Raw genomic sequence first — 22,511 nt, forward strand, 5'->3', positions numbered from 1 at the left:
CTTTCGCTGCCGTGTTTAATTCTGTGGTATGCGCGTGTTGTACGGACACTTGTGTAGCTAGTTGCCATACTGAATGAGGACAACATCTTAGCTCGATTTACAGTGTTATTTACATGCATTTCTTCATTGCCTTATATAGGTGTATGTGGTAGCTATGAGGGCACTTGGCAGATATCACACTAGGCAATAGTCTTGTGTTGGTTTTGTTTATTAATATATTGTGTTACGCAACATGTTGTGTTTTTGCCAAGGTGAACACTTAGCTTGTATTTAAGGCCTAGATGGGTTGACTTCGGATCTTTGTGACTGGCTGATTTCAATTAAAACGTGTTTTTGGTCACTCAAGATGTGTGCACTTCTGTCAGTTGATGCATTACTTTTGGAAATGGACCTAATGGACTTCTTCAAGCTTGAAACGGGCTTCAGGTCATTCTGCTTTGGGAATAAAAGGAAGGATTTGAAGTTTTAATAATGACTAAAAGCAGATCGTGCTTTGTCAAAACAAAAAGTAATGTTGTATTCAGTGTTAAGCGTTTAGGTCTATAGGTAGAACCTCATAAAAATAATTGTATTACATCAATAGTGTACTTGCATAATCGTATATTAGGTAACAGTATTAGGTAAACTAAGGAGTGGATTTCTGTGTTACCTTACTTCAAGTAGCAGATTAAAAGACAGGGTTGGTATTTTGACACTTTTCAAAAAGTAGACTTTTGAGACTTAAAATGTAAGCTTTACTGAAGCAAAGAAAAAAGAACATTCTGTGATTATTTACTGCCATTGTCATGAAAGCTGAATGAAAGTCTTTCTTCCACACACGCACACGCACAAGCTATTTAGCAGAATATGGAAGCCGCTTTTAATGAAAGATGATATTGACGTAAAAGTACATCTCAAATCTCATCCAGGCTTGTTCACTTACAAACCTGGTGGCAGTGGAGGAGCTTGGGGGTGGCCATGGGACCCCATTGGCCACCCTACTTGCAATTGCCATTTTGGTAATTTTTTTGACTCGGGCACAATTTAGTTTTTGTAGAGGTGGAACTGTCTTTGTACAACCACAACACGGGAGACTTAACATGTGTGCACACCAAGGTCGATGCACCTCTCCGTCCCGGGTGTCACTGTATCCACTCCCCTCCATTTTTGTGTTGTCAATGAGCGTGTTTACATGCACATTCTTACACTGATTATGCCTAGTAAGCATGTGTGTTCATGTTAACACAATATGTCTAATGGCTTTCATTTATCATTGTATGGTCATAAACAGCGGAAAAATAAATCTGTCGACACGGCTAGATTTTTGCCAGTAACGCAATATTCGGTGTGCACGCGTGTTGTGCGCAAGACTCTTCATGGTTTTTCGTCAAAAGCAGAGAATAACACGATTATTTCAAATCTCGCATAAATGCGGATTTCTTGCTTTTTTGGATTTTTTAAATAATCAGATTTTTGCGAGTTATGAACTTACTGGCGTGCATGTTAACGTTTACATACACATTAATACACCGATTATGCTTAATAAGCTGATAATGATGACTCCAGTAAGGTCTCCTAAGCAACTAATTGGCCCGGTTGCTAGGGAGGGTAGAGTCACATGGGGTAACCTCCTCGTGGTCACAATAATGTGGTTTTCGCTCTCAGTGGGGCGCATGGTGAGTTGTGCAGATGCGACGTAGAATAGTGTGAAGCCTACACATGCGCTAGGTCTCTGCGGAAACGCGCTCAACAAGCCACGTGATAAGATGCACGGATTGATGGTCTTGGACGCAGAGGCAACTGAGATTTGTCCTCCGACACCGGATTCACTACACTACCATGAGGACTTAGAGCACATTGGTAATTGGGCATTGCAAATTGTGGAGAAAATCCTCTCCTTTATCTGTTGTAAGGTCACAAACCACTTAAGAATAAACCACTTACTAAATTTGGTCTTTCATGTGAACACCTTTACTGGCGTTCTTACCGGCTTATCCAATGTCCACAACGGTTGTGCGCATATCTCTTCACAGTTTTACATCAAAAGCCGAGAAACAAAACGATTATTTCAAATCTCATATACAATGAGATACAATGCTGTTTTCTTGCTTTGTCGGATTTTTTAAATACGCTGATTTTTGGGAGTTGTCAGCATATTGGTCTGGATGTAAACTGGTTCAATGTCCTTACAGCTTTTATAAGACAGACTATTTACACTATTTTATGAACTATTCAATTGTTAGTCAAATCTATGTACATTAATGAACAAAACTAATGCTGCTTGTTAAAAACTGCACTCCTCTGTAACCAATTAATCGAGCAAGCTAGCTATAGGCCTACTCGTGTTAATACAACAGAAAATGATTCAACTTTTTAGATTTATTAACATGAATAAGAAGAAATATAGCTAGCCCATATAGAGATTGGAATGGTTATGTATAAATGTGCCCATTTTTTGGTCGGATGAAATGAATAAGCAACAGTTGAAAAAGAGATGGGGGATATTTATTTGGACAATCAAATGTTTTTGTCTCATTTTATCTAACTACATCACCTGTTGTTAAAAACAATACTTTTTATTATTGTTTTGTTAATTTTATAAAATATGCCATGTTCTTTTTATGAATGCATTAGTGTGAGCTAATTTTGTTTGTGTTTGTTTGTTTTTCTAGTGTGACATTTAGGCTAGTACCCACATCTCAACCACATTTATGTCTGCAGAATTCAGTGTTCATCTCGTAAAGTCAAAACAATTAAATATGGTATGATTAACTAAATTATGACAAATGATCATGTGAAACTGTCAAATGTTAGGTGTCATGAGCAGCTCAAATGTGTGTGTGTGTGTGTGTGTGTTGTAATCAGAATTTTAATAAATAATGGTGATTGGGACGTTTGTTCAACCACTCATCACGACGTTGATTGCATTCTGTTGACATAATCCATTACACATATCCTGTTCAGTTAACCCTTTGTATCCCTTTGCATTTTTGTCAAATCCAAAGAGTGTGATGTGTTGATAATCTATCATTTGTGCATTATTCACTTAGTAGAAGTCATTATGTACATATATGAAATGTAAAAATGTATCAGTTGATATATTGATTAATGTTAGGCCTATGCCAAATCTACATTTAGGCATTTGTAAGCTATTGTTGTCTTTCTAAAATACTGCCAATAATAAATGCTGATATCTAATGCTGAGTAACATTAATTGAATGGAATTATGACAAAAAATAGCAAAACATTTTTTTATATTTTTCTTTAAAAAGTGAGGGAGAAAAGCATCAAAATGTGGGTGATGGCAGTGTTTTAGGAATGTAGTAATAGTACTATACAATTGACCGCAAATTCAATTTTAACTCGTAATTATGTCTTACAGAAGTAAAATGGTTCACCAATGCAGTTTCATGTTGACTTGCAGATCTGTCAATGGTCTGCTAAGTTGTGCTGTACTTTTTTTTTCATAGATGATCAACACTGGCGAAGCTGTGGGTAAATGGAAGGTAATGGCACGTCAATCTTTGCCCTCTTCTTTGGACTCCACATTGCCTGGAATATCCCGGGAAGTTTTGTCAGTGTCCATGGAACCGAAATATCAGTGCCAGCAGTGTAAAGAGATTCTCAGGAAACCTTTTCAAGCTCAGTGCGGACATCGCTTCTGTGTGTTCTGTTTCAAACAACTCACCAGGTACCCAGGAAAACCCACTGCCCCATACTCTGCATTCATTTCCACCCTGTCCATGGAAATGTCCCCATCCAATTAATCCTACCACTGCGCTGTAGCTAGACGGGAAGCATCTACCTTCTTTTGCTTGATGCTGATCCACTCAGTTGCTTCTTAACCCAAAGGTTTCTCCTTGAACCTGGATATATATCATCTTCCCTTACCTCTTTGGACATATCCTAGGATATTTTCAGTTTTGGGTGAGCTTTGCTTTGGCGTTAGTCATTTGGCCACGGTCATTATTATTATTATTGTTAACATATAGTGACTATACTGTCAGGACAAGTATTTACATGATACAACTAGGTCTGTCTATTTGATTTAGTGTGATAAATCATACAATTAATTGTAAAATGATCAGTGTTTATGGATATTTATGCATTAATGGGCATCATCTTATGACCCACATGTAGCCTACATGCTAGAACTACAACCATTGCCAATATTAATTGTCAAGTGTTTAAAATACTCGTCTTTGACTATGAATTACGCCTCCTTGCTATATGAAGCATTTCAATGAAGTAAAGGGCTCCTGTTATTGATAAGAGAGAAATACATCAAAGAATTGTCGTGCATCTTTCGTCTTTGCAAACCAGCTCTTCACTTAAAAGAGCTTACTAGAAAAGAAGGCTACACTGGGCCTTTCTTGAAAAGATATGCCCTATGTAGCGTGGGTGAGAGATAAGGTAGACGGTTTAAGAGCGGTTTTGTTTTCAATTTCACGCCCCTTGCTCAATTCCTGCTAACTGGTAAAAGAAACCTCAACCAGTGACCGCTTCTGTTTCTTCTTTCGAAATGCTTCTAATCTGAAAGAGAAGTGAGAGATGTAGTCAACATCAGTTCTAGCCATCTTGACCTTGGTTACAAAACTTACATTTTTGCAAAAGGGTTTTTACGTGGCTCGTTGAAAGTATTGTAGCAGTTTACTGGTGAAATAAACACTAGAGGCTGTGCAACATAGTAAAATGGATGATTGTCAGTTCATAAGCATGTCATTTTCTCCCTGTTCCTCACATAATGCTATCTTGTGACATCAAAAGACTTTTAGTATAGTGCATAAATTAAGGCGGGACATTTGAACTTTTGCATTACATAAACAACTACATTTACAAGCTTGTTTATGTGCGATCAAATTGCACGTGATAGAGCGTTGTACTTGCGATTACAAGAACCAGAGTACGAGTCCTAAAGAGCATGCAAGTCGACACTTAAGCTGAAAGGGTTGAAGTAGAGATGTTAATGATTAATAGATTCATATTTGTTAATAATTTGATCGATTAAGCTTATCGATTGTCGATTAATTAACGTATAAGTAATCATGCCAGCTGTCTATAAAGTCATCCGCCGCTAGAGGGTAGGGATGGGCGATACCACATATTCTCTTTTCCTTCCTCACAAATTTAAAAATTCTGTGTGTTGTGTTGCACAAGCTGTTTTCACTTCAGTCTTTTAGTTTACAAGGCTCTACTGTCAAACATGAAAGCTGTAAGGGATAGTTCACCCAAAAATTCAATTCTTACTCCATACAATGGGAGTGAATAGTGACCAAGGCTGGCCCTGGACCCCATCCACTTTCATTGTATAAAAAAGAGCAGCTGGGACATTCTGCTATCTCTTCAATGATGCCAAAAATTGTCTGTGTTTAGAGGCCACTTGTCAGTTGGTCTGACCTTGCCTTTTTTCATGCGCTGCCTTGATGCTTCACTCTAAAAGTTTACAAGATCTTTCCTCTCTATTAGTTCAGGTCCCACACCCTGTGAAGCCTGCCGTGCTGAGGGTATATTTGAAGAGGAACTGTCTATGCTCAATATTACAGTGGTAAGCTGCTTTCCTTCAGTAATATATCTTGTAAAGCATGTCATTCTTTTTACTCCTGGCAACCACTCATTCTCGTAAAAGTAAAACTGCAAGAGTAGAAATACACAGTGAGCTAACCCCACATGAAAAACTCCATTATGACCTATTCCGATGAACACTGGTATAATTTTTATCAGTAACAAGAAGTGATTTACAGAAAGTATTCACTAACAGGAAATTCCACGGTCTTTGCTTCCCACTAAAATGTAGGCATTTCCTGACAACGCAGCTCGACGGGAAATCGATAACTTGCCCGCTAAGTGCCCAAATGAAGGATGTACATGGACAGGAACATTAAAAGAGTATGAGGTATGTTCTGCATGATTAAACAACTCCAAATGTGGCAAGCTACGAATGAACTGCTTTTACTTGGATCACTGACTTGGAACATAATTCAAGTCTAAACATGAATCTGTTGGCAAGCCGTTTTAACTTTTATTCATTTCCAGGATATGAATTCTTGATATCAACAATTAAATTTTCACTAGTTAAAATGATAGTTATTGATATCAGGAATTCGATATCTACTAGTAACAATGGTAATTCACAACTGTAACAACTGTAATTGTATTTTCACTAGTGAAATGTTTCCATAGGCTGCTATTCAAAATCAATTGTTGATATCAAGAATTGATTTCTTACTTTTTGAAATTCCAATTTCACATATAATTTCTGATATCAAAAATTGCCATTGTTACTAGTAGATATCGAATTCCTGAAATCAATAACTATCATTTTAACTAGTGAAAACTGAATTGTTGATATCAAGAAGTCATATCCTGGAAATGAATCAAAGTTAAAATGGCTTGCCATAGACCAGCCCTTCTAAAAATAACATACGCCCATATGCAATGGGGGTTGGGTGGAAAGTCCCAGCCACAGTGGAAAGCACCTAAAAGAAAAGCATGTGACAAACAAGAACTTTTCCAAAGCTTATTTTCTTCACAGTGAGCTTTTAATTATATGTTTTTTGTATGTACAAAGAAATGTCCCTTTTAAGAACATTTTTGTATCTTAACAGTGGGAATAGGTTAAAGATATCTTTTAATCTAAGGCTGTGGGAGGCTTTATTTGCTTGGCAAACAGACAAATTTTCATTGGGCCATGCAAATTAACTTTATTATCTCTGTGAAATTTATACTGCTGATCATATAGCATTATATGAGTGTGTATGATGGGTTAAGCAGCTTTGCTTTGTGCTAGTGTTCATTTTGAAATCCAAGTTTCAGTTTTGTTTCCTTAAACCTGAAATTCTAGAAGTTTGCCTTTGTCTCAGGTTTTTTTTTTTGATGTAGCATTTGGCCTAGTATCAGCATGATATAAGTGAACTTATGACTGAACAATGTCAGGCATTAACTTAGTCACTGTCTAAAGGCAATGCTGATTCATTTGTAAGAGAAGCATGACATTTGAAACATTCCCCCATAAACTCACCATGTTGAAATGCTCTTGCAAATTCCCCCTTGATACTATCCAGGATAGCTAATGCTTAAATGATTAGTTCACCCAAAAATGAAAATGTGCTGATAATGTTCTCACCCTCTGGCCATCCAAGATGTATCTGCGTTTCTTAATTCATCAGAACAGAATTTATGATTTTTAGGATTTCATTTCAGGTCTCCTCCTCTAAACAATGCAAGTGGATGTACTCCATTTTTTTGACGATCAAAATAATCTCCATGACTCCAGTTGACAAATACATTTCTTCTGAACCTAAACGATTATTTCAAAACTATACTTATATACATTTTAACTACAAATCTTCGCTTCCGTACATCTCCGTGATGGGGATGACATAAGCTCGTCACGCGTCACATGGAGGAGGAGTCAGGAAGCGCGTCATTGTTTACAAGAGAAACTTAACAAAGAACACAGACCAAGTGCTTTTCACAAACCAAAACAATTTCAAAACAGTATAAAATAAAAAATTATTTCCAAACAATAATTAAAAAAACATTATTGCAGTAAATAACCAGCCTTTAGGGCGATGAGGAGCGGAGCGCTGAGGGAGGTGTGACAATGACAAAGTTTTCACACATGCCTGAGTTACTGGAAAAACAGCACAGGTACAGCCGATTAATTCAGATATCGACCCTTTGTTTCTTTCGATGGTCTGAAATCCTCAGGGGTAAAACATTCACTGTTCACCCTCCAATGTTTGAGAGAATTTAGGGGTGTACTGATATCCAGGTTCAGCACGATAAGCCAGAGCTTCAATCACTCATGATCATGTACATGCAATCGATGAAAAGTTAATATTTTCTTTGGGGTTTTTGAAGCATCCAGGATACATACACCAAACGATCATTTTGAACAATACACATATCCAAAACAAATCTTCAGCAAAGACAGTTCAACTTTTGTTCAGCGCTCCTCTTGTAAACAATGACGTGCTTCCTGACTCCTCCGCGTGACCTTACCAACGAGCTTACATCATTCCTCATGAGTGCGCATCACAGAGATGTACGGAAGTGAACATTTGTAGATAAAAATATATAAGTAATGTTTTGTTTCTAAAAATAATCAATAGTTTGGGTTCAGAAGAAATTTATTTGTCGACTGGAGTCATGTGGATTATTTTGATGCACCCTAAATATGCATTTTGGAGCATCAAAAAATGGAGGACATTCACTTGCATTGTTTAAAGGAGGAGCGCCTGAAATGAAATCCTAAAAATCTTAAATTCTGTTTTGATGAAGAAAGGAACTCGGATACATCTTGGATGGCCTATAGTGAGTAAATTATCAGCAAATTTTCATTTTTGGATTAACTATTCCTTTAAATGCTAGAATTTTATGTGCTGTAGTCATATGGCTCTTCAAATAATAAAATATACTGCGTCATGAAGGAGTAAATGTACTTCAATCTACAGTTGGTAGATTGAAGTACATGCCAAAGTGTCCTTGGGCAAGACACTGAACCCCATGTTGCTCCCAATGGCAGGCTAGCGTCTTGCATGGCAGCTCTGCCGCCATTAGTGTATGAATGTGAGTGTGAATGGGTGATTGGGACACAGTGTAAAGTGCTTTGGTAAGGTTAAAAAAACCATTTGCCATGTTGCTGTTGTATCAGTCAGTGGTTAGATCAGCGTAGCTGTCAATAAACGGAACATGGGAGGACACGTATGGGACAGATCAATTAGGCCCAATATAAGGGACGTCCCAGCTAATACGGAACAGTTGGCAACCCTAACAGTAACTCAGATAACCGCGCTGTACAATTGTGGTGAGAAGAATAGCATCTCAGAATGCTATTCTGTGATGCGGGTTGGCGCTGTTTTGGTGGCACGAGGGGGACCTACACAATATTAGGCAGGTGGTTTTAATGCTGTGGCTCTACCCGATGGATAAAATCAAGCCTTAGACCTTTTAAGTTTGAGTATCCTGTTTCATTCTTAAATATCTCAGGTAATTGAAGTAAAATGGTTTTAAATGGCATTTCATTTTGATTTTAAAAGTTGTGCATGTTGCATCTAAAGATGCATACCGATATGCAGAATAAAGGTTTTCTTTGGTATGTAGACTGGTAACCTGGTAAAAGTTTCTAACCAGACTATCTTATCGTCAATCGATTGTGCAAGTACAGATATAACTGGCAACATATTTCCCACACCTGCTCAAAGCCTAGCATTATCTTGTTTGCATTTCCTTTGTACAAACTGACATTTGCACAGACACACCTATTCTTGCATGCGTTGATGCAGTAAAAACAAAATGGACTTTTGACTGAGATAATTGAAAATGAGAACTAAAGATATAAAGGGGTAGTGAAGCAAAAACACTTGAGCTTGCTTCCCAGTTGTTCTGGTTTTATTTGGTTTGTATCTTGTTGCATAAATTAAGTGCAAAATAACAAGAAATGAAAAATAAAACATTACATGTATGTGCATATACAGATTTATTATTTTTGCAGTGCAGTATTAGAATAGCCATTAAACTGTACATGTTATTATTCCGGTAAGTTGCTATAAATATATTGACTTCAAATAACTTACTCAGCCTATCCCTAACTGTGTTCTTCGAACTGTTGCTCAGCCATGACTTGGAAGTAGTTTGCTTGAAAGAGAAAACTCACCATAGAAGTGGACAGTTTAGACTATGATTGCGGCTATGCTGACAATGCATCGTGTGCTTGCATTGGATTATGAATTGCACTCTGACACATTTCAGAACGCAATGACGCGTGAAATCGAGCATGCGTTGCAAGATGCATCTGCTTTCACGTACTTGAGTAGATTGTGTTTCAGCCCTTAGAGTAGGACTGAATATAGATATTGTGTTGGTGTCTGGTTCAAATCACAAGAGAATATGTCTTAAATTCAGGATGTACTTTTAATCTATTACATCTCATGGCCATTTAGTTCGTAATAGGAAATGCATACTTGTGACTATAAAAAGCCACACACATTCTCAAGATAATTGTAAATGGAAGCACATGAAGACAATTTAAGAGTTAACAGTTAGTTGTAAACAACTTTAAACAGCAATCTGAAAACATTAAATCCAACTAGACATATACAGACCAATTTCTCCCATTCTTTCACCAGGGTCAGCATGAAGGTCGCTGTGACTTTGAACGTGTCAATTGTGAAGCATGTCAAGCTGTTATCTTGCTTAGCGAGAAAGACCGTCATAATGAGCGGGAATGTGAGGCCAGAACCCTCAATTGCAAGTACTGCAAGGTCACGTTCAACTTCAAGGATATTAAGGTAAATATACAAATGTCATGTTTGCAGTGTACACAACTTCAAGCTGTCACAATGTGATAGGGCAGGAATTATAATGAAATGGCATTTAGTCTATAAATGGATAGTTCAACCAAATTTGAAATTTCTAGCATTATTTATTCAAGCCATGTATGATTTTCTTTCCTCTGGAACACAATCAGTTAACGAGTTTCCAGGCTGCTCATTTCCATACAGTGAAAGTGGATGGTGAACAGTGGCAATGAACCTCCAATGAAGACAAACATGTTCAGTGACTTCATTTTCAGTCTGTTCAGGCTACTTTAATGGAACCACTGATCACCATCGGCTTTCATTGAATGGAAAAAGAAACTAGAATATTCTACCTGATGTCTTCTTTTGTGTTCCACAAAAGAAAGAAAAGAATACAGAGATGACAGAATTTGCATTTTTGGTTAAGCTACTGTATGCCCTTTAGCTAAAAGCAGTTGCTATCACATCATCTTAGCTGACTTTCCCACACTTTTGTGTCACAGGCCCACGATGAAATTTGTCAGAAATTTCCTATGCAATGCAAAGACTGTGGCAAAAAGAAGATCCCACGTGAGAAGGTTCGTCTGCATTCTCAACAGTACATTTTTTCCACATGACATGTTCCATGTTTCCACATCTCAGTATGAATATAGAAACTCTTTAATCATAAGTTTATAGTTGTTTTTGCAAAACCTCGTGTTCTGCCTACGCCCTAGATACAAGTGCCTTCTAATGCAGCTTCTTAAAGAGCATGGAACCTCAAAAAGAGATAATGGATCAGAGTGTGTATGTCAGTTGAATGTGTGGTGGCCTTTAAAGCACGTGTGCCAATCACAGAATCTAGCTAGTCATGTTTTACTGCGAGATTGCTAAAACCACAAGTTTGGCAAGTGCTTCAACAACTGCACCATATGGTTTCCCTAAAAGAGGATGATGCCCAACGTATCTAATTATTTTTAAAACGGCTTTATCATGAATTTTATGTCTTTTGTTTTTTCACAGTTTCAAGAACACAGCAAGTCGTGTGCAAAGTCCAAGTCGGCATGTCAGTTTAGTGAGATTGGCTGCAGGGCTGTGGTGTGTATTTCTTTTCCTTTGAATACAGTTTGTATAAGAATAACTTTTCGATACTCCTTTTGTAACCAAACCCTAAAGGGCGGATTTAAATACATATTAGTCACGCTGAAGTCAGGTTTCATTTATAGACAATCATTGTGTAACTAAAACAAATTCGTTTTTATCTTCATAGCTCAACTATAAAGTTTTGTATGGTTTCATTAAGGATGCATTTATTGATTTAATGAGGTGTTGTTACCAAACAGCGTACACAAAGTGCACGTTACACATAAATGTGATTGTTACATCTGCAAATAGTAGTTATAATGTGAGTTTGTAAAGTTTATAAGTTATATATAAGTTGCAACATACACTGTCAGTTTGCAGAGTTTAATTAATGAGTGTGTGTAATTAGTTATTTAATTTGTTATATTATTTAAAATATTTACAAATATAATTTTTTCTAATAATTATTTATATATATATATATATATATATATATATATATTTATTATTATCATAATTCTATTTAAAATTTAGGACATTTGTTTATTATACTTCATAACTTTCATAAGCCTTTAAGCCATTTTATCATCATCATTTTGTCGTCACTAACCAGAACATGAATTTGAATAATTCCGTTTGCGATTAGTTTTTTCCACATGACTAAAATAAAACCATACGATTTAAATACTCTACAATGTGGGTAAGAAGTCACGAAGTCTTTGTGACAACATTAGCTTGGGTATTAACTTTAGCAGTAGTCTCACAGTAGGTGCGAGTTAATTTTTTTAACTCATGAAAGTACAGGCAAATGTTTTTTGATCATTGAGTGAAATGCATAACAGACAAAAAAGAAGAAAAAAAAAGGGAGGTATTGATGAAATATCATAAATGTACATCTCTGTTCACTATAGGTGAGATGTGCTAAAACATTCAAGCATTTCCTTCCTTGAGTCTGTCTTCAAACGAAGTCAAACATTTTCTTTCTTTTTAAAAGATGCCCTCTAGTGTGTAGACAAAAAACTGCCACAGCTAATCAAAAGCTGCAGGAGATGCTCACCCTTCTAAAGGGTTAGTGCCCATGCTCATGACACCATAAGAACTACACCATGTTCCAAATTATTATGCAAGTAACATATCAGTATGATTTCATTCAAATAAACATTCAGGTTTTAGTTTTTAAAGAAAGTGTTTGTTTAATTTCTCATATGTTTTAAGATAACTGGTATCAATCTCAGACAGGTTAGTTAATTAGTTTGCCAGGTGATCTTAGTTAAAGGGAAACCTAAAGAGCTTGTTCCACATTATCAAGCAAGTCAATGTTCTGATGCAATATGGGGAGGAAGAAAGATCTTTCTGAAGATGAAAAGCTGAAATAGTGCAATGTCTTGCAAAAGGCATGAAAACAACTGATATTTCGCAAAAACTGAACAGAGATCATCGAACTGTCAAAAGATTTGTGAGTGATTCACAGTACCGAGGAATTTTATCAGATAAAGGCTTATTACGAAAGGCTTCTGTCTGACAAATTAATGTTATTAAAAGGGCAGCTATAAAAAAAATGGGTATTTGAAGCTGCTGGTGTCTTTGGAGTCCCAAGAACCTCTCGATACAGGATCCTTCAGAGGCTGGCAGTTGTGCATAAAGCTGCATTTCGGCCACCCCTAACCAAAGCTCTCAAAGAGAAAAGTTTTCAGTGGGCTCAACATTACACGAAGACTAATTTTCAAACAGTTTATTCACTGACGAATGCCGTGCTACACGTGATTGTCCAGATGGATAGAGTTCTGGATGGTTGGTGAATGGCCACCCTGTTCCAACAAGATTGAGATCTCCGCAGTTGATGGAGTGATGATTTGGGATGGAATATTGGGAAGTGAGATGGTATGTCCCTTTAGGGTCCCTGAGAGTGTCAAAATGACCTGCATATAGTATAAAAAGAAGAATCGTGCCTTCCGAAATAAAATGATTTTCAAGCAGGACAACGCACCATCCCATGATGCAAAAAACACCAATGACTCCTTGACTGCTATGGGCATAAAAAGAGAAAAAAATCATGGTGTGGCACCATCATCCCTTGACCTCAATCCTATTGAGAACCTGTGGAGCATCCTTAAAAGGAATCTATGAGGGTGGGCGGCAATATGCCTCCAAACAACAGTTCTGGGAGGCAATATTGGCTACTCAAATGAAATACTGGCAGAAACTATACGTGGACTTACAAGTTCAATGGATGAGAGCATTGTTGAAGTCCTCTCAAAGAAGGGCTCATATATTAATATGTAACTTGAACTGTGAATACGTTTTTTTAAGTGTGTGTTTTTTTTTTTTTTAAATGATCTGTCCATGCAGCACCTATGACAGATGTCCATTTCAGTTCATTATAACCCATTGAATGTTTTCAAAGTGAATTCTGCATAATTATTTGGAACAACATATATATATATATATATAAATATATATATATATATATATATTTTTTTTTTCAAAATATCAATAACGATGTTGACATTATCAGTTCATTCACATGTAATAACATCCACATTGTAAAATAATTGTTGAGGATAAAATAAAATCCTTAATCATACTGACTGTTTCGGAAAAACAATAAAAAATGGCATGTGCATAATAATTTGGAACATGGTGTATTATGGTCATGAGGACGCAGGTTTAAATGGGTTGTCACGATTCCATTGTCGTTCTCTCTCCACCCTCCGGTCTGCTCTTTACTGTCTTGTTTTTAAAGGCAAACGCACCCAATGGCTTTTTTTTTTTTTCTTTTGTGTATATGAAATGCTTTATTGCAACCTATTTTACTTGCGTAATCTAATGTATTTCCATGTGAAACAAGATAAAGAGAAGATTCAATTAAGTCAAATGTAGGGCGTAGAAAAAAAGATGAAGTGGAAATACAGGTTGAGCAGAACTTGATGTTCTACATCAGGAAATTACTGGATCATTGCTATTGAAGGGATCGTTAACCTAAAACGGAAATTACATTTTCATTCTCACTCATGTGGAACACAAAAGGTGAATTATTTTAGCAATAAACTGGTCAGTCTTTTTTGGGGGGGTGAATGGGGAATAAAGATGCCAAGTTCCAAGATGAAAAAAAAAGTGGTCTGTTGATTACTTGTGTGGTATATTCCAAGTCTTCTGAAGTCATTTGATAACAACCCTAAATTTAAGTTGTTATTCACTAATAATGTTCACTTCCAGGCTGTTAACTATGGTGACCGGATCACTAAATCACTGTGTTGTATATGAGAACCAATCAGTCTGATTCATAGATTCAGACTTGTTATGTGAACTGGATCAACTGATTCATTGAGAAGATCTGACTCAAAAGAGCGTGGTGGTATTGTGGGCTAAAGCACAGAACTGGTAAGCAGAAGGTTGCCGGTTCGATCTCCACAGCCACCACCATTGTGTCGCTTGAGCAAGGCACTTAACTCCAGGTTGCTCCGGGGGGGGATTGTCCCTGTAATAAATGCACTAAGTCGCTTTGGATAAAAAGCATCTGCCAAATGCATAAATGTAAAAGCAGCTTTTGTTCATGAATCAGACAATGCTTCAGTGAATAATGACCTCAGTTTCGTTTTGCTCTCTTTACAAAGCTATCGTATGGTTTCAGAAGACTTGGTACATAGCGCATGATTTGTATGGACCACTTTTATGACACTTTTAGCTTTCACTGTCATTAAATTGCAAAGCAAGAAATTTCACCTCTGAATAAATTAATGCACTGAAACAATGAGGGTGAGCAAATGATGATAGAATTTTCATTTAGGCGTGCTTAATCTGTCTCTCTCGTCACAGACTGACAATGGTAAGCAGCAGGAGCATGAACAGGCCAGTGTGATGGATCATTTGCGTCTCATGTTGGGCGCACTCTCCTCTGTGCGCATGCGTGCCGAGGGGGCTGGAGAGTGGCAGGAAGATTCGGGGCTGGGACTGTACCGTGGACCTGAAGACGCTCCACCTGCAGGGGCTCATGCAGCCGCACATAATGCAGCAAGAGGAGGCGATCCTGGTGTTCAGCAGAAAGTCACAGCATTGGAGAATATAGTTTGTGTGTTGAATCGAGAGGTGGAGCGTTCAGCTCTCACCTTGGAGGCATTGTCTCGACAACATCGCCTGGACCAGGAGAAGATAGAGAACTTATCAAACAAGGTACAAACTATGCCTACCAGGCAGGAAACAGTGCACTTCAATAGTTAAATAGCTCACTCCCTAGATTGGATTTATAGGATTGTTTTTTCTTTCGGGCAGCAGAGAGGTTTGATGCTCTGCTATGCATCCGAGCATGATCCGAGGCTGTCACATTGCAGGTAACGAATCCAGATGATGTACTGAACGGTAAAGCTATAAGCCACTCCATACGGTGCGTTATTGATTTTACCTCTGTTAAGGTGTGTTTTTCGGCATGACAGGAAGTTGAGTGCCTAAAAGCCCCTTAATGGTGGTAAAATATAAACGAATAGGGCTGTCAATTTAACATAAATTTGTTGCGATTAATTATAAAAGAAAATATCGCAATTAAAAAATTTATACAATTAATCATGCCCCTCCCCCAACCTATACGTAAATTCCAAAATCAGGATTTTTTTCTACTATCGAAGCAGTTCAAGCTGTAATATAAAAGTCAAAAGTTAAGTCAAAAGTAGTGTAACATTACATTTTAAATTTGTGTAATCAGATTACAGTTACTGACTTTCAGTTAAGTTAATTTACATTATTTTGAATTTGCTGAGCAAAAAAAACTTAAAAGTAAAGTTATTAGTTATGTGATCACTTTTTTCCATGAAGTAATGAGTAGTGCAATCCGATATAAATTTTGTGGAGAAGTAATTTGTAGTGGATTACTTTTTGAGTAACTTAACTAACACTAAAAATAACGCTGATGACAAGCAAGAACCCATTCCTGGACAGATTGGCAAACTCACCTCCAAAATTGATCGCTGTGGCCTGTAAGCTAATGATGGGCTTATGTTAAATAAAAAACATTATATATTGGCTACAAATTAAAAAAAAATTTTTGGGGGTAATTTCTATTCAATATTTCCATCTGCCACAATATTATAATGTTTTTTGTATTATCATAATTTAGGGGCTTTTTCCAGCAAGTATTGATATTTATCATTAATTACGATTAATTTGATTAATCAGAATACCGTTTCATTTAATTTAATAAAATTAACAATTTTAATTGATTGACAGCCCTACAGATTAAGTAGCAATTTTTCCACCAAGTAATTTTATGATCATAACTGTTAGCTCTATATTGTTACTTAACAACATAGCAATTGTGCATTTATATTATTGTCACAGTTTATTTGCATTTTAAAATTGGATTTTAGAGTATCCGTTTTATAATATTGTTTTTATGACAGGCCGTTGGAACATTTTACTTTATTCAGTAGCTTTTAAAGTCAGTTTTTCCAAAATTTCATAAGTACAGCTATTTGACTAAAGCAAAAAGCCAAAAAAGGTGGTGCGTTAGTGATTTTACCACGTTTTTTTTCCTGCTCCTGCAAGATAATGATTGACAGAAGAGCCACTGCTGTCTCTGCCAAGATCCTTCATTCATGTGGGGTCTAATGGGGGTCCCCATACAACTTGTTTCCTGAACTTTCTGTCAGTTGCTACTTTCACACAGGCACCAATGAACACCAAATACCTGTGACTAATTTTACATGGATAACAGAAAGTGGCTTTTTGCCAGAAAGTGCCTTTCCCTTTTACATGCATTGTATAAGCGGAGTACTCTTTACTACTGTATGCAACTCGGTCTGTAAGCAGCTTTCTCCACAGCAACGTAATGTCCCCGCAATGCTTGTGTAAATAACAAATATGGTTTCCAAGAAAGACTTCACTATTTTATTCTTCATTGCTTCACTTTATTTCCAGATATTTCAGAGTTGTTGCTGTGTTTGTTTCCTTAACTTCCCATCGCGATACGCAGTGGAAAATACACTGCAATACTGGGGATTCCCTCTTATGTAAAACTCCAGGATTCCCCCAACCTACTTGAGGGACAGTCGATATTTTACATTGGTGTGTATAAATGGGTATAGTTTATAGTGTATGTCATCTTCACATTACTCCCAGAAATGTTTTGTTGACGTGCTGTTGGGCTCCATCCTATGACGTTTGCTATCTGGTCTGTTCACGCACATGCGCACACTTCAAAAACTTCTATGCGTATCCGTGATCACAAAAGCCGCTTTTCTGGGAGAAACCTGGGTGTGTTAAACGCTTTCTCTTAATCCCGTAAATGGCGTAAGGAAATTTGTATTCTCGTTTACATGACGTTTCAGAACGGCACTTTCTGCAAAAACCCTGAAAAAAAAAAAACTTTTTCTTAAGTACATTTAAATGTGGTCAGTGTTGCCAGTAAATTGGGGACGCCTACAACATTGTACACAACACTTAGAAAGACTAATGACTATATTCCACAATTGGACCAGTTAAAATCTCACACGATTAAATGTGTTGCAACAGTTAAATCACTGTATTTTATAAGAACAGATGTTTCCTTTAGCTGTATCTTCATTTAAGTGTTGTAAAAATCATCTTTAAGATGCTGACTTAATGCCATATGAGCTATGGGAACTATTTTTTCTCTGCATATTAGTATATATAAAAACACTATACAGTATATAGGATATATAATCAAAGTGTTGTAGAATAAAGATGATCAAATATGACTCAACCCTATTGTTGTTTTTGTGTGGTGACTCTTTAAGGTGCGACAGCTGGAACGGACTTTAACCATGCGAGATCTGCAGTTAGCAGAGTCCGAGCAGTCTTTGCAGGAGCTGCAGTTTTGCACTTACGATGGAGTTTTCATATGGAAAATAGCAGACTTCTCTCGCCGCAGACAAGATGCAGTGGGCGGCCGAGCTCCAGCTATGTTCTCGCCTGGTAAGATTTATTTCAGATTAAGTCCATCAATGATTGAATTTCATAATTACTATTAATAAAGAGCACAACAGTGTGTTCCTATTATTCCTATTCATTTTTTTACCAAAGGAATTTAAGAAAATCCTCAATAAAAGAGTTCTAAGACATTAACCAAACATGAGGGCATGAACAACAGTCCCATGAAGCATTGTGTTTGACGTAATTGGATGAAAAAAAACAATGTAAAATATAAAACTATTGATTAAATTAGTTGATAAGTATATATCTTAAGCTTATTTGAACTATTCAGATATTTGCAAATATACGAGTAGTAGTAGGGAGACCGACTTGATTGCGTAATTGACAGTGGTTGCTGCAGAGCTTGTTTGGCAAGCTTTGTTAGCCGCAATTCTCTGATTGGTGGATTTTCTCTGCTGAGCCATAGGTACAGTTGTATCTAAACCAGAAATTATGCTATTAAACATGATTTTGAGACTGAAATAACGCAGACTGATGGCACATACCATGCTTCTAGCAACCATCCAGAACACCCCGGCAACTAGATGGCTGAGTGGTAGTGGTGTAGTGGTCTAAAGCACATAACTGGTAATCTGGTAATCAGAAGGTGGCTGGTTCGATCCCCACAGCCACCACCATTGTGTCCTTGAGCAAGGCACTTAACTCCAGGTTGCTCCAGGGGGATTGTCCCTGTAATAAGGGCTCTGTAAGTCGCTTTGGATAAAAGCATCTGCCAAATGCATAAATGTAAATGTAAATAAATGTAGATGGGAGCATGCCAAGAATCATTTGGAACACCTTAACAATAGCAAAGCAACACCCTGACAACCACCAACAACAGTGGCAATGTTTACATGGACACCAGATAGCGGCTTATTGTGAGAAAGCAGTGTTTCGTTTTACATGCACTTTCTAAGCGGCGTACTCTTTACTCCCGTATACGTGCGGCTTGGTCAGTAAGCAGCTTTGTCCACAGCAACACTTGTGTTGTTTGTGTGTTTGTAACCTTAACTTTCTGTCGAGACCTGCAGCGTAATTGCACTGCAATAGTGGGGTTTGCCTCTTACATAAAACTCTGGGATTCCCCCAGTGTATGAGCGCAAATGGGTATAGTTTAGTGTATCTACTTTTCCCACTGTACTCAAAAGTTTTTACATTTTTTCCACTTTGTTAACTTGTTGTTGGGCTCCATCCTATGACGTTTGTTATCCGGTCTGTTCATGCCCATGTGCACTACTCAAAAACCTGTTGGAATGCCGCTTACGTATTTATATGACCGCATTAAGCCACGTTCTCTGGCAGAAACCTGGGTGTGTTAAACTGCTTTCTCTTAATCCTTTAAACGGCATAAGGCAATTTACATTATGTTTCAGAACGCCACTTTCTGCAAAACCCCTGGAATAAATAGGTTTTTTAAGTGCATGTATACTTGGTCAATGTAGTGAGCAATTGTGAAAATCATTTTGCTCATCAAAATGAATCATTGTGGCATTGCTTTGCACTGGCAAGCACCACAAATCTAGTTATGATTTGCGAATTAAATGTATGAACGGTGTTGTGTAGTTTCATTCTGAGGGTCTTCACCCATTGTGTTACTTACATCACACATACTAATCTGGAAAATGTCCAGGGTTACTTGATGATTGTTCACATCTTGGCCACAATGCAGACCTCATCATGCTTTAGTACGCATTCATTTTCACTTTTTGTTATTTCCCCCAATTTCCAGGACTGCAGAGTTTTACTTTCATAATGTCAAATCGAGTGCTGTGGTCTTAGGGGGCTTTCACACTAGCACTTTTGGTGCGCACCCCGGTTCGAATGACGTCAGAGTTCGGTTCGTTTGGATGATGTGAACGCTGTCTTCCGAACTCGGGTGCGCACCCGCGAACCGTACTCGGGTCCGCTTAAAAAGGTAGTCTGGGGTACGGTTCATGTGAACTCCAGTACGGTTCGCTGCTGATATGAACGCAATCGAACCAAACCGCGGAAGTGAACCGCTATTGATGACGTATAATGTGGTCGTCAGTCTCACACGCGTCACTTTCAAAATGAGCGGAAAGGGTTTACTTTCGTGCGTGTGTGTGTGTGTATACACTTACCTTGACGAAAAGCGGGATTGATGCACACGCACTGCAAGCAGAGAGATGATTTCTGCTTGCCTTCGCAAAAATTGTCTTCGGCGGACAGCCCGCTGTCTTTGAACGATTTCAGTATTTTTGCGGCAGACAGACGCAAGTGTGTTTCTGTATCTTGATGTTGAAAACAAAACCAAAGGTTAAAAAAAGAAGAACAAATGTGAACCGAGCAAGTCTATTCATTGAATTTTGACGCCTTTTCATTTCGCGGTTATCAAGCAACACGATTACGCACCAGCTGCAGCTTGATGACGCAAGCGTGCATCGCGTTCGGATACAAATATATAATGTGAACACAGTCCATCGGGGGCAGGGGGGAGCAATCGAACTCGGGTTCGGAACAGGCAATCGAACCAAGTGTGAAAGCCCCCTTAGTGACACATTTTCCTACAGTAAATCTGACATACAGCATACCACTTCTGTTCTGCAGCATTCTTCTCCAGTAAATATGGTTATAAGATGTGTCTGAGACTCTATCTGAATGGTGACGGCACAGGCAGGGGCACACACCTCTCGCTGTTCTTTGTGGTCATGAGGGGCAAATATGATGCGCTGTTGAAATGGCCCTTCAGCCAGAAGGTAAGTCATATGATACAGTTAATTTTACTCAAACACATAGTAAATCCAAAGAAACTTAGCCTCTCTTGATATATATATATATATCTCTTTTATTTATTGATATTCTGTTTTCGGTCACCTGATGTAACCAGGTCTTATGAATTGGGTTTTAATTCCTGCTCTCTCATCATTGTCATTTCTGTCCAGGTGACATTGATGCTTTTGGATCAGAACAACAGAGAGCACATCATTGATGCCTTCAGACCTGATGTGAGCTCCACCTCCTTCCAGAGACCCATCAGTGAGATGAATATTGCCAGCGGCTGCCCGCTCTTCTGCCCACTTGCCAAGCTGGCAGGCAAAAGCTCCTACCTGAGAGATGATACTATATTTATTAAAGCCATAGTGGATCTCACTGGATTATAAAACATAACACAGCTGCGGAAGCCTAATGTTTTACAAATATTAAATAGCATATATTATTAATAATAAATGTAAAAGGATATGAATACAATATTTATTATTTATAAAGTACGCAGGCATTGTTGAACTATTTTTATATGACACATAATAATAATAATAATAATAATGCCAAATATGTTCATTATAATTCATATTTCTAATACACATAATACCTTTTAACAATAACTCTTTAATAATACATAACTATGCATATATCTATCTATCTATATATATATATATATATATTATACAATATTTTAATGTCTTGTGTGCAGCATGAGCATTTATGTGGCATTAATTGATACATTTCTTGAGTTATGTTTAAGCAGAATAGGATGGATTTCCACACATCATGACCAGCTAGTGCTTTAATTCACAGCAGGAACACCCCAGTTCTGAGCATCACCTGAGTCTGTGACAGGTTCTTTTTATTTGGGCTTGGGAATTAAATGGCTTCAAAGATGAAATGTTGTAGATGTTTAATCTGCTTCAAACCCTTATAAAAGAGACTGGCATGCCATTGTAACAAAGCATGGCATGGGGCAGATGAATAACCTTTCCATCATTTATTATTTTAGACATTCACTTAGTTATGCAGTTGGGACTTTTTATGTTCCTTTTAGCTCTATACATATTTTAATGCAACTTTTAATGTTACTTTTAGATCTATACATATATTAATTTTGCATTTATTTAGTTTATCATTTATTTAGCTATTCACTAGCTATAATCAATCAATAAAGTGACATTTCTATAGATATTTACATTTTCCTTTTATCTTTCAGGGGTAGAAGTAACTATAATAGCAAATAATCAAGCATATTAACTTCATATTATGTGCATACAACATATATAGTGTAAAAAAGAAACTGTTGTTTGTAATTGAAGTGCAGGTTTTCTGTGTGTTCAATCCATATTTTATTATTAATAAAAATGTTACATAATCAACTGTATTTATGAATGCATTTTTACATTTCTTTATTTAGTGAAAGTGTCAGCAAACCTGTTGGAACTTTTTCAGTCCTGCTACATAGAACGGAAAAACTACTTTATAAACAGGGTTGGGGAGTAATGGATGTAATGGGATTAC

General features: G+C 37.3%; 1 protein-coding gene across 6 annotated transcripts in view; it reads left to right on the top strand.

Annotated features, from left to right (window-relative positions):
• LOC127622012 (TNF receptor-associated factor 2-like) overlaps positions 1-22,320 on the top strand; it is a 43,664-nt gene extending 21,344 nt beyond the window's left edge. The window contains exons 1-12 of one of the 6 annotated variants that reach the window (XM_052095879.1): positions 9-426; positions 2,652-2,741; positions 3,450-3,670; positions 5,446-5,524; positions 5,774-5,872; positions 10,110-10,271; positions 10,784-10,858; positions 11,283-11,357; positions 15,159-15,512; positions 18,089-18,266; positions 20,832-20,980; positions 21,167-22,280. In XM_052095879.1, coding sequence (XP_051951839.1) covers positions 2,691-2,741; positions 3,450-3,670; positions 5,446-5,524; positions 5,774-5,872; positions 10,110-10,271; positions 10,784-10,858; positions 11,283-11,357; positions 15,159-15,512; positions 18,089-18,266; positions 20,832-20,980; positions 21,167-21,385 — 1,662 coding nt within the window. In that variant the 5' untranslated portion in view covers positions 9-426; positions 2,652-2,690 and the 3' untranslated portion in view covers positions 21,386-22,280. Of the gene's footprint in view, positions 1-8; positions 427-490; positions 509-785; positions 1,840-2,651; positions 2,742-3,449; positions 3,671-5,445; positions 5,525-5,773; positions 5,873-10,109; positions 10,272-10,783; positions 10,859-11,282; positions 11,358-15,158; positions 15,513-18,088; positions 18,267-20,831; positions 20,981-21,166 lie in introns of those variants that run through there. The other 5 variants (XM_052095898.1, XM_052095909.1, XM_052095888.1 and 2 more) reach the window with 5 other exon arrangements.
• The last annotated feature ends 191 nt before the right edge of the window (positions 22,321-22,511 follow it).

The sequence above is a fragment of the Xyrauchen texanus genome, chromosome 3 (assembly GCF_025860055.1).
Source record: "Xyrauchen texanus isolate HMW12.3.18 chromosome 3, RBS_HiC_50CHRs, whole genome shotgun sequence".
Classification (NCBI taxonomy): Eukaryota; Metazoa; Chordata; class Actinopteri; order Cypriniformes; family Catostomidae; genus Xyrauchen; species Xyrauchen texanus.